The following is a 15,986-nucleotide window of genomic DNA, read 5'->3' as shown; positions in this document are numbered from 1 at the left end:
ACTGACTAGCTAAGCAGCACTTTTGCAGAAAAGAACCTGGGGATTACAGTGGACAAGAAGCCGGATATGAGTCAACAGCGTGCCCTTGTTGCCAAAAAGGCTAATGGCATATTGGGCTGCATTAGTAGGAGCACTGCCAGCTGATCGAGGGAAGTGATTATTCCCCTCTATTCAGCACTGGTGAGGCCACATCTGGAGTTTTGCATCCCGTTTTGGGGCCTCCACTACAGAAAGGATGTGGACAAATTGGAGAGAGTCCAGTGGAGGTCAATGAAAATGATTAGGGGAAAATGACTTATGAGGAGAGGTTGGGGGAATTGGGCTTATTTAGTCTGCAGAAGAGAAGAGTGAGGGGGGATTTGATAGCAGCCTTCAACTACCTGAAGGGGATTCCAAAGAGGATGGAGCTCGGCTGTTCTCAGTGGTGGCAGATGACAGAACAAGAAGCAATGGTCTCAAGTTGCAATGTGGGAGGTCTAGGTTGGATATTAGGAAAAACTATTTCACTAGGAGGGTGGTGAAGCACTGGAACGGGTTACCTAGGGAGATGGTAGAATCTCTATCCTTAGAGGTTTTTAAGGCCTGGCTTGACAAAGCCCTGACTGAAATGATTTAGCTGGGGTTGGTCCTGCTTTGAACAAGGGGTTGGATTAGATGACCTCCTGAGGTTTCTTCCAACCTTAATCTTCTATGATTCTATGAAGTCACTCACAGGATCTGATGGCAAGAAATGAGTGGGGACTAGCGAGTGGATTCTCAGTGCACTCTATGACACTTAGAGGAATGCTGTTCAGTTTCCAGTCCTGGGCTTATTCCCTGGGATAGATTAATTGGAAATTGCCCCTTTTCTCTAGGTTTTAATTAAGACCCTGTTCATTGTGGCAGCTGAACACCAAGAGATGGCACATTGCTCCTGCTCTGATTGCTCTTCAGCAACCAATTAAGGAATCCCATCCAGCCCTCTTTTAGCCAGAAGGTCCTTGTCTATATTACAAAATTCTACAACACTAGAACAATTTTGTGAAGAGCCAAGTTACTAACCATGACTTTGAGGTCAGCATATTTTAATTTTATTTTTTGGTTTTAAAAAGGTTTACACAAGACATCTTTGCCCAAAGAGCTTACAATTCAAATAACACTCTTACCTCAAAGGGCCTGAACAAAGTGAGCTGAAATCCCAATGTTCTGTGCTGGGTTTATTGTTCTAGGAGTGGATTGTCTGAACACAAGTAGAACTAGCATTTGTTCTGTTCCTTAAGTGCTTATTGACTAGGCCAAAATGTCCCATGCGTCCCAAACCAGCTGTATGTTTGTTGACAAATACTGAACATAGTTTGTCATTGTCTACACTTACCACAAAGTCATGGTGAGCATTGAGTCAGCTAACTTGATTCTTCACAACCAGGTACAATTCTGCAGTGTAGTCCAGCCCAAGGATGGTGGCTACAATAGAAAAACTTGGGAGCAAGAGACATAAAATAGAGGGAAATTAGAGTGTGGGGGATCTGTGGGGTCCTGACAGGGAAGTGTTGAAGTTCCACGTGTCTCTCACCACTCTTCTGGAAATAAGGGTCAACAAAAATGACATTTTGGGGGAAAAATAAACATAAATGTAGCTACATCTTATTCATACAACCATTCTGCCTGGCTAGGGGTGGATGGAGCCAACCACATGGGCTTCTACAATTCTACAAGAGTGCATCTGCTGAGACATCACAGGCTGGTGGAAAGGGGGAGACACCATCCCTTGCTGGGCTCTGTGCATTCATTTCTCGCAACAGGGATCAGTCACATTTTCTCAGTGAAGGGGGATTGTTGGTGTCTTCATTTCAAAATGTGTGGATGGATGATCTAAGATCACTGAGATGAACACACTGTTCATTTCCTGGGTGAGATTCTTGGTTGTAAGTTGTTTTTCTGAATGCTGTGGTTGCTGATTTCCCACTACATCTTCAATTTCTCTCTCCTGCTGCCCACTTTCATGTGTAGTGAATTGTAACACATGCCCTCTGCACTCTCCCAGTTCTCCACCCGCCTACAACTGTTTCCAAAATCAGGAGGAAAGAAGGATTTTATTAGATTCAAGTTGACCAAAACTGTTTATGAATTTGAGTCCATTTCAACAAATTGTTCCAGTCGGAAAGAAAAAAAAATTCTGAAATGTCTGAATGGTTTGTTTTGACATTTCCAAAATGAAATGTTTTAACTTTTTATTTCAGACATATGTTTCCTTTTAGAATTTCCCTCAATATTTTTAAAAGAAAAAAAAAAGTTTTTAAAACTTCAAAATCAAAACAAAATGCTTAATTTCAGGTCAGTTGAAATGTTTCGACAGACACAAAATGAGTTTGTCCTTTTTTGGGACCTGCACCCACACAGAATATTCAGCTATTTGCACAGATCTATTTCTTCCTTTATTTTTGCATGTGGCCTGAGGCTGCTTGGGTGTTGTCAGAGACTAGCAGTAGGATAAAAGAGATTTCTCTGATTTTGAAGCAGGCATTTTTATTTCATCCACAAACTGCCCTGCTCACCCTCTTCCTTGGGCAGAGTTTTTGTCTTTCACACCCAACTGATTTGGATGTCATTTGTGTGTCCCGACTGGAAGGGCTAGCTTTTTCTTTTAAATTTTTTTTCAAGGACAAAATGAAGATGGAAGTCATATATAAATAAAACAATTCTTTACCTGCATTACTAACAGAACTTCAGAAAGGGAAAGACTGGAAGAATTTCTAAACCCAATTCACTGTTCACTTCCAGTACTACACTTACTTTGGACACTAAGACTAGACTCTCGGTTGCTCGTTTTGGCTCTCATGCACTGTAATAACTTTAATTATTGTTATATATTATGTCATGCCCCTGGCGTCATGAATTTACAGGGGCCAGCTTAAGGGATATAACCAGCTTCAAGCCTGTATAAGTAAGTCCAAATAGAGGATTTGGGCTGGTTTACCTAAGCCAGTTTAAACAAACCAGTGCAAATGCGAGTGTAGCCCTCAGTCTTAATGAGAACTGGCTTCTTGCTGGAACATTGCTGCTTTGATATCAAAATGGCAGACAATACTGGCCTTGTGTCCACTACAGAAAAATGTAAAATATTTCCTTTACCAGGATTTGCCAGGATTGGTTCAGTTCTACCAGGTTAGGAACCTTAGTGTAGTATAGCTCGCCGGCTGCTGATGCAATCTGAAGCACAAGGTCAATTAGATCTGCTCTGAGTGGACATAAAGACAGGGCTGGTATCTCTAAAAACTGTTTTGAAAAATCATTTTAAAATTTGTATCATTTAGTGGCTGTATTTACTCATCCAAGCAATAACTGATTAATCACTGTTTTACTTTTTGATTAAACAAAAAGTCACCTGATAAAATTTGAGCCCCTATGAAGATATTACTGTTCACAAAGGATTTTGAAAAAGCCTAAAAGAGCACCTCTATTTTTCCCAGCTAACTTTGCTGGAATAAGCCTTTAGTTGTCACCAACCTCTCCCCAGTCAGTCAATGACAAAGGTCAGTTCAAAATTTCCAAAACAGAAACAAATCTTTAATTTTAGATACTATATTTCCAAAGATCATGCCAATAATGTGACAGGATAGTACGCTGGCACTAATGTTGATGCTATTGTGAAACAGCAGGGAGGTCAAAAGCCATCCCCTGAGCTAAGGGCACGAGGAGATCTAGCAGCATAGATTCCATATCCCATGCCAGAAAAGCCAAACCAAAACATACAGATACTCACATGCACGTGTGCACATGCTGTAAACCAAGGGGTGGAACTCCTAAAGGGACCATCACTACCACGAGTAACTTATCACAGACCGACAGCATTATGGCTGGCAAAACTCAATGCTGCTCTAGATTTCAAACCAAAACAGCAAGGTTTGTGAATTTCTTGATTTAAAAAAACAAGTAACACATTGACAAAAGAAAAACAGATTTGGATAATACATTACTGTACATTTAACAGATTTATATAAAGAAGGAAGCCAGAAAATATTGAACTGGAATTGCTCTGTGCTTTTACTTTTAAGATATAAATACAAATGCATTCATTGTGCATCACATTATAATGCAGTGGCTTACTCTGAATTTTATCATGTAACATTAAATTTATCAGCACATGAACCACTAAACAAGTCTGAGTTTAACTGTAATGTACTCTGACGGGGAATTTGTCAACATGGTCTCTGTGTTAATGCATATTTTTAACATAGACTGTATGGTTGCCCGAGTTGAGCAGCTGTTTATGGAAAAAGATATTCTTCTCTCTGGAACACACTAACATAGACCCAACATGGCTCTCAGAAGCCTCTTTTAGCTTCTAACCCCACTAGAGTCCTTTAGCAATGAGCTCCAAACTAAAAAAAAAAAAAAAAAAAAAAATCCCACAAGAATTTGCACTATCCAGCTTAATATTATAGAAGACTTAACCTTAGGCAAGGCTGTCTGCGTGTGAGAGCATGAACCAAAAGGAAGGTAAGGAAAGCTAGTCTTTTACATGCCATGAACCAAAGCTACCAACAGTTCTTTTTATCATAAATATAGGCTGAACCATACACGAGACACCTATTAGGGCCAAAGAAGGTTACATGCATATATACATCTATCAAGGGAAAACTAGATTTCCCAAACTCAGATGCTGTCTTCATTACAAACCTCTAATATCAGAAGACAGGAAAGAGCTCCATTTTTAAAATGCATTTTTTATTATTCAGCCTTCAGTGGAAATGTCACCTTTCTAAAGCAAGCTGTTATCATGTGTTTCCCATGCCAAACACATGGCCTCTAAGGAGAGGATTTTATCTCTACATTTTTAGTGATTTGTATTTCTCTTTCAAGGAGCTCCATGCCTTAAGGCACCTGAAACACTAACAGCACAAGAAGGTAAGGTTACACGAGACACAGCCGAATAGGACACAGAACCCAGCCCAGAGTCAGCAAAGCTTCAGACTACAGTCACCTTATCCAGTAATTCACAGCCCTTCATATGTTTAATTATATTTGGTTTTGTTGGTTGGGACCATAGTCTCAAAGACACAGCGCACCCATCAACAGACTAAGCCGCATGACAGGCTCAGGAGCAGCCAGCACAACTGCCCGTGACGCCTGCCAATGAGCCAGATGCTGCCACATATTGGCATCTGGGACCTGGAATAGCAACCATGCTCTCAGTTTGGCTATGGATTCTGACCCTGAGTACTGGAGGAGACAAAAGGAGGATAGAAGGGAGGGGGAGAGGAAGCATCTCCTCATGATTTCACTGGTAAAAATTTAGACAAAACCCTATTATTTAGCTTCTTTACATGTGACTGCATTTAAGCAGAAAACATTTCGTGTTCTATTCTATATGTCGTAGGAGTCCAGTTTGCAATGATTAGGGTAATTTATTTAAAGGAAACCAGTGCTTCCCTTTATCTCACCCTTCTCACATTGCCATGCATCCTCGTAGACAATATATACCACCAACTTCCCCTCTTCAACAAACACTAACCAACCACCACCACCCCAACCCCGTGACTTAGTTAAGTATCATCCCCCGAGATGGGGAAATGGATCAAGCAACCTGCTCTGCTACCGACGTGTAGCATGGGCTTAGGCAAGGATGCGCCCCTCCACCCCCACCCAAGAGATTCTGGGCCACACCATTGGTCACAGCCCACACTTACAAAGCCATTTTGACTACTCTGATTCAGCATGTGAAATAAAGAACATTGTACTTCTCTTGTGCTGAGAAAGAACTACATGGATGTGTTGATGGTAAGAAAGTAAATATAGCTACTGGCTTCTTGGTCTCATGGAACTGGCTCCATCAACATCAGTGTGCTGGTTTTAACCTATAAAACCTTAAGGATGTTCTGTCACCAATTACCTCACAGCTCCCTTCTCTCCTGGTGCAACAAGGAAGCAACTCAGATAATCAAAGATGCTCAAGCTCACACCTGCTGACAGAACTGTGAGGAGGCCGAAGGCAAGGCACATACAGTGAAGGATCCTCATCAATGGAATTTGCTTCCCTAGTGGCTTAGACCTGTTGGGCCTCGCAGTGTGAGTAGGGTTGCCAGTTTTGGTTGGACATATTCCTGGAGGTTTCATCACGACATAATCTGTAATTAAAGTCTAATCTCTAATTCCTGGAGACTCCAAGACAATCCTGGAGGGTGATTACAGAGCAAGCTGCTCTAAATCACGACACAGCATTGGCCCTTTTTGCATTAAACTTCTTCTTAGTGGTCCCAGTCCTGTGCAGGGCACTGTGAAATGCTTAAGCACTCTGTAGCAGGGTGGACCCTGCTCCTGCCCGAAGGGGTTTAAAAAGTGGCCTGGCAGGGCTTGAGAAGACAGCCTTCAGGCTAGGCTGATTGGGGAAGTGGCTGCAGCTGGGGGCCACGCCCCAAACAGAGCAACAGGGCCTTTTAACAAGGCAGGGAAGCCAGGAGCCCAGACACTCTCTCTCTAGCTATAGAGAGAGATGGGCCTGGCTGCTTAGGAGCTTGAGACTAAATACCTGAGTGCAGCAGGGCTGGGGAAGGCTGAGGAGCTGGAGAGCTCCAGCCTAGAAAGCCCCAGGCTGCGGCCTAGCAGTGGGCCAATAGGTACTGGGGGTTGCAGAGGGCAACCTAGGGGTAGGCCAAGGCAGCAGGTCCAAACCCAACTTTGCCTGTGATGAGTAGGCTGATACTGCAGTCTGCCCCAGAGGGTGGGGCTAGACAATGACTGGCAGTAGCCAATACTGAGGCAAGGTGGGGATAGTAGGGTGGGGGGTTCCCAAGGAAGGGGAAACCCAGACAGAGTAAGAAAGTGGTTATTGCCAGGGGGCAGCACCCCAGAGAAAGGGGCACCGGGTCTAGGAAGGGACACGGGGGCCAGAAGAACAGGTGGATCATGGGCCTGCAGAGGGCGCTCCGGAGCTGGACTGAGCTCTATTCGGAGAGCAACCAGTAGGAGGCGCCGCAGGGGTGAGTCCAACCCGTTACACACTCTCAAATTCAGCTTATTTACCCATGCTGCCAGAGTGAACAATGCCCAAATAAATTTGTTAGTCTCAAAGGCGCCACAAGGACTCTTTGTTTTTTTCTGAATTAGATATTTTCATTTTGGGAGACTAATCCTCTTCATTTCCTTGGGCCTTTGCCCCCTGCCCCTTCTCCCCCCTCCCCCCCGTCCCCACCTGGGGCAGTGGGGCTTGGGCTTTGACTTTGGCACCAGCACCCAGGGCAGTTGGGCTCGGGCAGGCTCAGGCTTAGGTCCTCCCTCCTGGGGTTGTGTAGTTATTTTTGTTGTCAGAAGGGGTTGCGGTGCAATGAAGTTTGAGAACCCTGGTCTATATATACTCTCATGGTAAATGACCTGACTTAAGAAAGAGAATTACTCCTAATTCGAGAAGATGGTAGGACAGGGAGCAATGGTTTGCAGCTGGGGGTGGGGAGGGGAGGATATATAGGTTTCAGCAAAAGGAAAGATCTTGAGAACAGCAGCAAAGTGGAGAGTGAAAGAAAAAACAAGGTTCCCTCGCAGCACTCATTGCAGTGAGGATTGGATAATAAGGAAGATAGCACAGGGACTAGTCAGTACAAAAGGCAGGTTGCAGACTACACACCATGTAGCTTTTTTTTTTTTGGTCCATTCTAGCAGCCATTCACAATCTGCATTTGCAAAGAATCATGGGTGATCTTGTTTTTTGCCTCTAGATGCTGCTTTAGTAAGACTCCCATTGCATATGAAGTGCTGCATGGTGAATTAGAGTTCACCAGATGTACTGCATAATTCAATTATTTTTTCTTTTTCAGTCACATTCAGTGGGGGGGCCAGAGGAGAGAGAGCTCATAAATCAGGGTTCATGCCAAAGCAAAACTATCTGGGACAACAATAACTTCAAGTCAAATCAGACACTGCTTACTACAGCTTTATTTAAGAAGGCCACTAACTGCTGTGACATCTTCTCTTTTCCTGGCTGGCCCTCCCTTATCCAGTCCTAACATTTGCCAACTGGCTTGCCTGGTATATATGCCCAGAAGGGCTTTCCCCAGACGAGCCAATGAATCAAGGTTATTGCCCCAAACCTTCTCAGAAGAGACTAATTCCCTGCTGCCCACCATTGACATGCTTCCACCAATGTTCCTGCCCGGCACAATGCTATAACCCTCCGGCAGGAAGGCTCTAATCCCTTCTGACAGCACCCGTGGCCAAGAAGATGGAGGCACAGTTGCCTTTGGAGAAGTAGCACCTTTAATCCGCCAACAGCCAGTAAGTGCTGCTGTGGCAGTGCATTAAACCATCACCCATCCCTAGGAGTTATGAGCATTATCTCTACAGTGCTCCAGTTAGCCTCCTTTGGCCTAACAGCAAGGTCTCAGGAAATGTAGCTCAATCTAGATCCTACACATGGTGGAACACCAGGCTTGCCCTGGACTGCTATGTGTTCTTTTACATCAGTGCCTCAGGTAATATTGATTTTCTTTTAGATACTTCTCATAGATTCGAGTGCCATGATGAGATTCCAGCTCTGCACCATGTGAAAAGCTGTTAGCAGAAAGACAGTCAGGATTGTCACCCTTCACAGACTTTGCTGCTGGAAACAGGAGTTCTGTGGTGCCTAGATAAAATGCTGCTGCCAAATAGCAGCTATTCTGAACACTTCACCCCCTCTCATTCACCCCTCCAGGAGGTTTGCCACTGGCTCTACAGCCACTTCCAGATTAAGGCCAAGTTGTGAAGGCCAAGACTATAACAGGGTTCAAAAAAGAACTAGATAAGTTCATGGAGGATAGGTCCATCAATGGTTATTAACCAGGATGGTATCCCTAGCCTCTGTTTGCCAAAACCTGGGAATGGGCGACGGGATGGATCATTTGATGATTACCTGTTCTGTTCATTCCCTCTGGGGCACTTGGCATTGGCCGTTGTCAGAAGACAAGATACTGGACTAGATGGACCTTTGGCCTTAGAAAATAAGAACAGTCATACTGGGTCAGACCAAACTATTCATTCTCAAATTCAAGGCTGTATATGGCTACCTACATCTCATCACTTGTCACCCTGATTGACACAAATTCCATAGACTTTGATATCAAGTATCAGAGGGGTAGCCGTGTTAGTCTGGATCTGTAAAAGCAGCAAAGAATCCTGTGGCACCTCATAGACTTTGATGCCTACCTGGTCTTTTATATGGATCCGCAAAATCTTCCACTCCTGTCACCACGCTGATCCCATATGCTATGCAACATCCCTCTCCTCAAAACTCCCGACAGACCCTCAAACAACTTCCCATAGGTTGATACCACAATATAACATATTAACATACACAAGGTGTACCAGGCCCCATAATCTTAGTGATGTACTCCTCCCTTTCCATTGCCGATTTATTTCACTTATGCTCAGTCTAGCATTGTAGAATAGGTTGTACTGAGAACATACTCAGCCAGGACTGTGAACTCCTCAAGGCAGATATTAGATCTTTACTCAAGACAGTATGCACAAAAATAATAACAATAAATTTAAACCTGGGCATACCATAGCAGTAACAAATGACACACTGAGAGACGTTCAGTATAAGAAGTCTAGGTCATCAAGTAGAAGAAGGGTTGCAAACCTGAAACAGGGAAGTATAAAAGGGATTAGGGACTGAAATTATTGCAGAGGCAAAACACTGGTCACATCAATCTCTGGCAACCCCACTGACCATTTAGGAGCACCAGTGACAGGGTTTGGGGAAGCAGTATCCAATAAGGCTGGAAGGCTAGATACAAAATGAGATCTCAAGGGTCGAGAAGCAGCAGAAAGTTTGGAAATCCCTTGGGGCTAAGAAAAAACAAAACCCATTCTAATCTCTTCTTGGTCCTTGTCAAGAAGTTGTAGGATTTCAATCTAAAAACATGTGCAACTCAGAAAAGATAAGATATTGGGGGGCACTTTTCAGATATACTCAGCCCCTGTTGCTGCTATTGGTGTCAACCGGAATTTTGGGTCCTAGGTAATTCCACATTTAGGTTACATGGATTTTCAGATATATCAGTGAGGCAGAAGAGAGCTCTGAACATAACAATTCAGTTAATGGGCAAAGCATAGATGCAAAGAAATGGACAAACATTCTCATTTCATTATTTAAATTACTCATCAATCTTGCTAGAGAGGAAGTTTCTATTTCTCCAGCTTCCTGTTTAGTGTCCTTGAGAAAACAAATGACACCACGTTCACCTCCCCCGCCCCGCCCCCCCCCAAAAAAAAAATCCCACACGCCTGAAGTGGTTTACTTCCCATTTCCCTATACCTGATTATGTCTAAGAACCAGAGGTTCTTAAACTGTGGTGCGCGGACAACTAGTGGTCCAGAAGCTCCATTCAGGTGGTCCACAAATAGTTCCCTCTAAGGTGCGTGCCTGGGCGGCCACACATGAGACAATGAAAGGCCACTCAACTAATTAGTGGAGCCACACAGGCATGGCTCCACTAATTAGGTGCCTGGACAAGATGCACATGGGAGGTGGTGGCCTGGGAGGGAATAGGGGGTAAGTGGGAGGGGGCATTGGGGTGAGAAGAGAGGGTGAGGGGGAATTTAGGAGATGCAGGGCTGCAGCGGCCAGAGAAAGAGGTAACTTTCCCCAGCTCCAGGGCTGCTGCTGCTGGGGAGAGTTGGCCCTCCTTCCCAGCCTCAGCTCTATGGCTGCTGTGTTGGGGGAGAGACCCCCTGCTCCTTCCCAGCCTCAACTCAGGAGAGAGGGCACATCCATCGCATTAGAAAGGTAAAGACAACCAATATTAAAATATGACTTATGTGCTTTTATTTGTAGAACAAAAAAACATTATGATGAAGTTGGGTTTTTTGATATAGCGCTTTTATCCAAAGCACTTTACAATAGTTAGCTAACGGCACAAACAACATTTGGAAAGATCATTAAGTGGTTCACCAAGACCCTCAGCAATTTTCAAGTGGTCCGTGAAAAAAAAAGTTTGGTCTAGTAAATTAGTTAGAAAGAGCCGACATCCCCAGCCTTCTTCATTCTGAAGCCTTTCGGCATGGGGTTTATTATACCACCTTTTGAAAGTTTAGAAACGAACATACGAGTTGAGGAGAAGCAAAATGCTGGATCTGAAATGCTACTACTACCTACTTTGGAGGTGCAGCATGGTAGTGCTGATACAGCCAGAGTGCCACAAGAGGCCAGTCTCAAAGAAGAAAGAGGAACTGTGCTACAAGCACAGGAACTGATGTTCCTTACCATTCAGGGGGAGAACAAGACAATGCCCCCTTCCTAGTTTTTTTTTTTATTGGATGCAAGTTCTTACAAAAGGGAGGAACACTGTATAGGGAGGGATGGGTGTCCAAACTCTCCCCACCACAATGCCCTCAATGGAGAACTTCAGCACGCTGCTACCAGTCCAAAACTTTCCGCATAATAGGAAGCAAAAACATTTACATGATAGCTCTAACAGAGGCAACTGTCCAGTGAGGACTACGTTGAGGTGTCCCAAGATCATTGCTTTACCTAGACCCTGAATTAGGATAGTAGGGAAATCTAAGGGCTCAATCTACTGTATTAAATACACTTCTCAATAACCACTATAGGACAGCACTGATTTTTTTTTTTTCTGTAACAGTTATAAGTAGTTAAGGCTATAACAGGAGTGAGGTAGGATGGGCTTTAGATCACTAAAAGACTGAGGACCATAAGATACTGTAGTGACTGGGTCAATCCGTCTGCTATAACCAAAAATAAATGTCTTGAGTGCAGGGCCCCTGGAGGGAAAGGGAGTAAGGAGGAAAAACCAGCACAACCTCCAACAGCTGGTCAGACATGCTGAGGACTTAATAGACAAAGATATATATTTAGATCCCAGGGGCATATTATGAGCTGGTGGAAATGGCCAAAACTCCATTGGCCTTTCAGGGCTGAATTTGAAATCCACTAACAACAGGCTGAATTTGGCCCCACAGGTTTAGGTAGTGAAACCAATATATTTAACACCAAGCAGTGTGACATCCAGCAATAGGAGCAATGGCAGAAATCCCCTTTTTATGTATCAGCTCGAAAATTGTGTTTGCTTTAGGTGATATAAATAGTCTATTTAGTGGCATGGTTATTAAAAACATAGGCTATCAAAGACCTATTTAGGGCAAGTTGCATTCTCAAGTGACAGCTCCCTTATGTTGTCTACGACACAGATTCCCTCCCTCCCCCCCGAAGGAGATAATATTGACAGCATTCAAATAAAAAGTTATAGATATATTTGGATGTCATTAACTAAGCCGGGTGCTTTCCACTGAAAATAAATGGTTATTTGGTCCCTTCCCGCATGGTGTTTTCTTTCTTCTTGATTTTTGGATTTCAGGCTGTGTTTACGTATCATTTTGCCTTGCCCTTGACCGCAAACTGCACATAGATACCACTTGAATGGTTAGAACTAGACAGCATTTAAAGATACCAAGACAACAAGAAAAGTGTTTTTAAAAAAGTTACTGGCAAACTATCACAATGGAATAAGCCAACAGACCATATTTATCTGATAGTGTTACCGTATAGAGAACCCCAGGGATTGAGTCAGGTGGCTGAGGGAAGGGAGGATTCACTTGAGCAAAGAGATCTCCTTCCAAAGTCACAGCTAGGGCACTGCTGGAAGGAAGCTCTGCAACAGCTTGGTCTGAGCATTAGAGATTTCCTACCAGCTCGGCACAGGAAGTTGTTCCTGTGGCTCACCTGAGGGAGTTCCTGTTATGAAGCCAGAGGGTGGTAGGTTGAAATGCAATTTCTGAGAGTGATGTCATCTTGGACAGCACTCCATAGGCAATGATACTGGTGACCTGGTTACAACCTGCCCTGTTGTTGCAGCCCCTCTGCTGGAGTTCTGATCACAAGAAGAAAAAAGAAAAAAAAAAAAGAGGGGAGTGGAATAATTTTAAAAGGAAAAAAAGTTTCCAGATTTCCTTTGTTTAAGTGAAGTATTTTCCTTTTCCACTTTATTTTAATACACAGACCTCGTGTCTAACAGATGGAGACTGTGCAGATGCACTTTTGGGAGTGTCCATAAAATATGTTGCTAAAATACAAATAGGAGAATTTTTTTCTTTTAAATACAGTAATGATTGCTGAAGCCTCTCTCTGGCAAAGGGATTTGCCCTTTGTTCTCCGGATAAAACTAGGGTAAAGGAACATTTAAAAACAAATACAAATACATTATCTGTAAAAGAATCTGTCTATGCTGTATTTATGTATACGTCAGGAACATGGATTGGCATAGTTGGGGAGCTGCAATAAGAAAAAACAAAACTAAGGCAATAAATACTCTTCATTTCTTAGCCCTCTTCTCCCTATTCCCTCCCTCAGATCCCACTACTCACCAAACAGCTCAGCCAATTGTCTCAATCCCAATTCCCACCCAGAGTTTCCTTAGTTGCTGCTCACTCAATTGGGACCGACAAGTCCCCTGGTTCTTCTGCACCTAGCACTTGGAAACAGATCATGAGAGTGGGCCAAGCCACTCAGATTGTTAGGATCATTAAGAGATAAGACTCCAGAGGATTAATCAGGAAGAAGAATGCGGGCAATGGGGTCTTGAAGAGGGAGAGGTTAAGAGGAGAACACACCAAGGAAGAGTTAAGTGAAACTGTGGTAACTGCAATTAAGAGAGAAGAGTCTCATTTTTATATCCATACATTTATTTAGCATCATGTTTTCCTGGTCCTTATTAAGTTAGTAAAGCAATATTTACCTGTCTGAGGAAAAATGACTTCCTTTTTTGTAGTGACTTAAACACGAAACTCATCCAACGTTATGGAGAGAGAGTTCTGCACAGACATTGCTAACCGAGAAAGCACAACGCAGACAGCACTGGTTTTTTCATATGCTCTTTCCACTATTTGAAATGATATGCAGCCACTTTCAAGACACATTCCACAGTATGATGCAACAGCTTTCTTATTTTTTTCCATGGATACATATTTTTGTTTTATAGGCCAAGTTTTGCATAAAGCACTTTTAGTATTTTGTTCTGCATATACCATTAATAAATTATTTGATCCTTTCCCCCACAGTTGCATCTAGCACAGGGAAATAGTCTGTTGACACTATAAAAGGCCCTACTTTCTGCTGTCATGGACTAGAGAGTTATGCACTTCTGTCATCTGATGAAGCACCTGGAGTGTGGTCCTGTTTCTACTTAATTCATAAGCTGGCAGTGCTAGACATGCTTACCCAACAGTTTCAACACAGAGCACACCTTTGGTGAGAAGGTTTACATATAGCAGCCACTTGCAATAAAAATAAACTAGCACCCTGTCCAGTCAGTGATTTGTGTTAAAAATATTTGCTTTTTGCATGATTACTCCCATCTCCGTTATTCATATTGTCCAAGTGATTCAATATGCCTTATATGATGACAAGTCAGGAGTGCTTCTGTGCCAGAGAAATTCGTCCATAAGAAGACCTGAGCATGTTCATAGAGCCATAGTTCCTTTCATCTCAAAAGATCTGCCCAATCTACAGGGGCAAAAAACGGATGAGATTTGATGTCTTCAACACCTGCAACTCCAGCACCAAGACGCTCCACAGGGTTAAACTGCAAAAGCTTAAAAACACACCAAACAATTCAGTTAGTAAAAGTGAGCACTGCTTCTTAAAGAGTCACAGCAAGATCTAAGAGTAATGTACGTCCTATAACACCGAACATATATAAAGTTCAGTACAATGAAGACCCCCTTGCTGGACATGGAGATACAACCTGCTGAGACTAAAGATCCCAGCATGCAATGCTCTGAAACAGGGGTCAGCAACTTTTCAGAAGTGGTGTGCCGAGTCTTCATTTATTCACTCTAATTTAAGGTTTCACGTGCCAGTAATACATTTTAACGTTTTTAGAAAGTCTCTTTCTGTAAGTCTATAATATATAACTAAACTATTGTTGTATGTAAAGTAAATAAGGTTTTTAAAATGTTTAAGATGCTTCATTTAAAATTAAATTAAAATGCGACCCGGGCAGTGTGAGTGCCACTGAAAATCAGCTTGCATGCCGCCTTTGGCACACGTGCCATAGGTTGCCTACCCCTGCTCTGGAATATTACACGCTGGGATTCCTAGCCCCCAGTGGCTAAGAGAATGGCAGCTCTGGACTGCATTGTAGAACTCTGTGGGTTGCATTTGGCCTTTAGTCACCTCGGCATTAACATAATGCCACAGATGATGGCAACATACAGGAATCAAGTTCCATGATTCTGTCTCTACTGCCCTAGAATACGGTACAGTTACAAACGGTATTATCTCCTGAAGAGTATTTCCACAAAATGATTGTAACCAATAAGGAAGTGTAAAGTGATGTAATTAAATCCAAATTTAAAATCGAGATATTGGAGAAAACTGGTTCAATAGTTTAATGGAAAACTGCTAAAACTGAACAGTTTCTTTGCTTGAGTTACAATCTCCAAACAAGACAGCATATTGAAAACAGGCTATAGCCATGTGGAAAGGAAAGCATAATATTTATCCCTACTGAGTTTACTAGGTGGGAGGGATAGCTCAGTGGTTTGAGCATTGGCCTGCTGAAGCCAGGGTAGTGAGCTCAATCCTTGAGGGGGCCCATTTAAGGATCTGGGGCAAAATCAGCATTTGGCCCTGCTAGTGAAGGCAGGGGGCTGGACTCAATAGCCTTTCAGGGTCCCTTCCAGTTCTGTGAGATAGGTATATCCATATATTATATTATTAGAGAATGGTAACTTTAAAGGGAATGTTAAGGCACTACTTCAAATAGTCTGATAAAGAGCCATGAAAATAGTTTGTAGACTTGGAGATTGTTTTTATATTACAAATACACAGTTCAAGGGCATACATTTAGTTTTTGCCTTTCTTCAGAATGTTTCAGAATATAAATTAATCATACTTGTCATGAAGGAGTACTGTGAATTCTAATCTCAATGCATTCAAATGCCTACACCTGAGAATCAAAATGAGCATAAACCTATATGCATATTAATTTGTACATTTTAAGTTGGTTCTGCCA

At 42.8% G+C, this 15,986-nt stretch overlaps 1 protein-coding gene across 8 annotated transcripts in view; it reads right to left on the bottom strand.

The window, feature by feature from the left end:
* Nucleotides 1-10,863: 10,863 nt before the first annotated feature.
* RPS6KC1 (ribosomal protein S6 kinase C1) overlaps nucleotides 10,864-15,986 on the bottom strand; it is a 122,523-nt gene continuing 117,400 nt past the window's right edge. For all 8 annotated transcript variants that reach the window (XM_039530574.1, XM_039530577.1, XM_039530580.1 and 5 more), the window contains one exon: nucleotides 10,864-14,561. In XM_039530574.1, coding sequence (XP_039386508.1) covers nucleotides 14,451-14,561 — 111 coding nt within the window. In that variant the 3' untranslated portion in view covers nucleotides 10,864-14,450. The remainder of the gene's footprint in view (nucleotides 14,562-15,986) is intronic.

This window comes from Mauremys reevesii, linkage group 3, assembly GCF_016161935.1.
Source record: "Mauremys reevesii isolate NIE-2019 linkage group 3, ASM1616193v1, whole genome shotgun sequence".
NCBI classification, from domain to species: domain Eukaryota; kingdom Metazoa; phylum Chordata; order Testudines; family Geoemydidae; genus Mauremys; species Mauremys reevesii.
The sequence above is the reverse complement of the archived record's forward strand: the minus strand, read 5'-3'. Positions and strand labels throughout refer to the sequence as shown.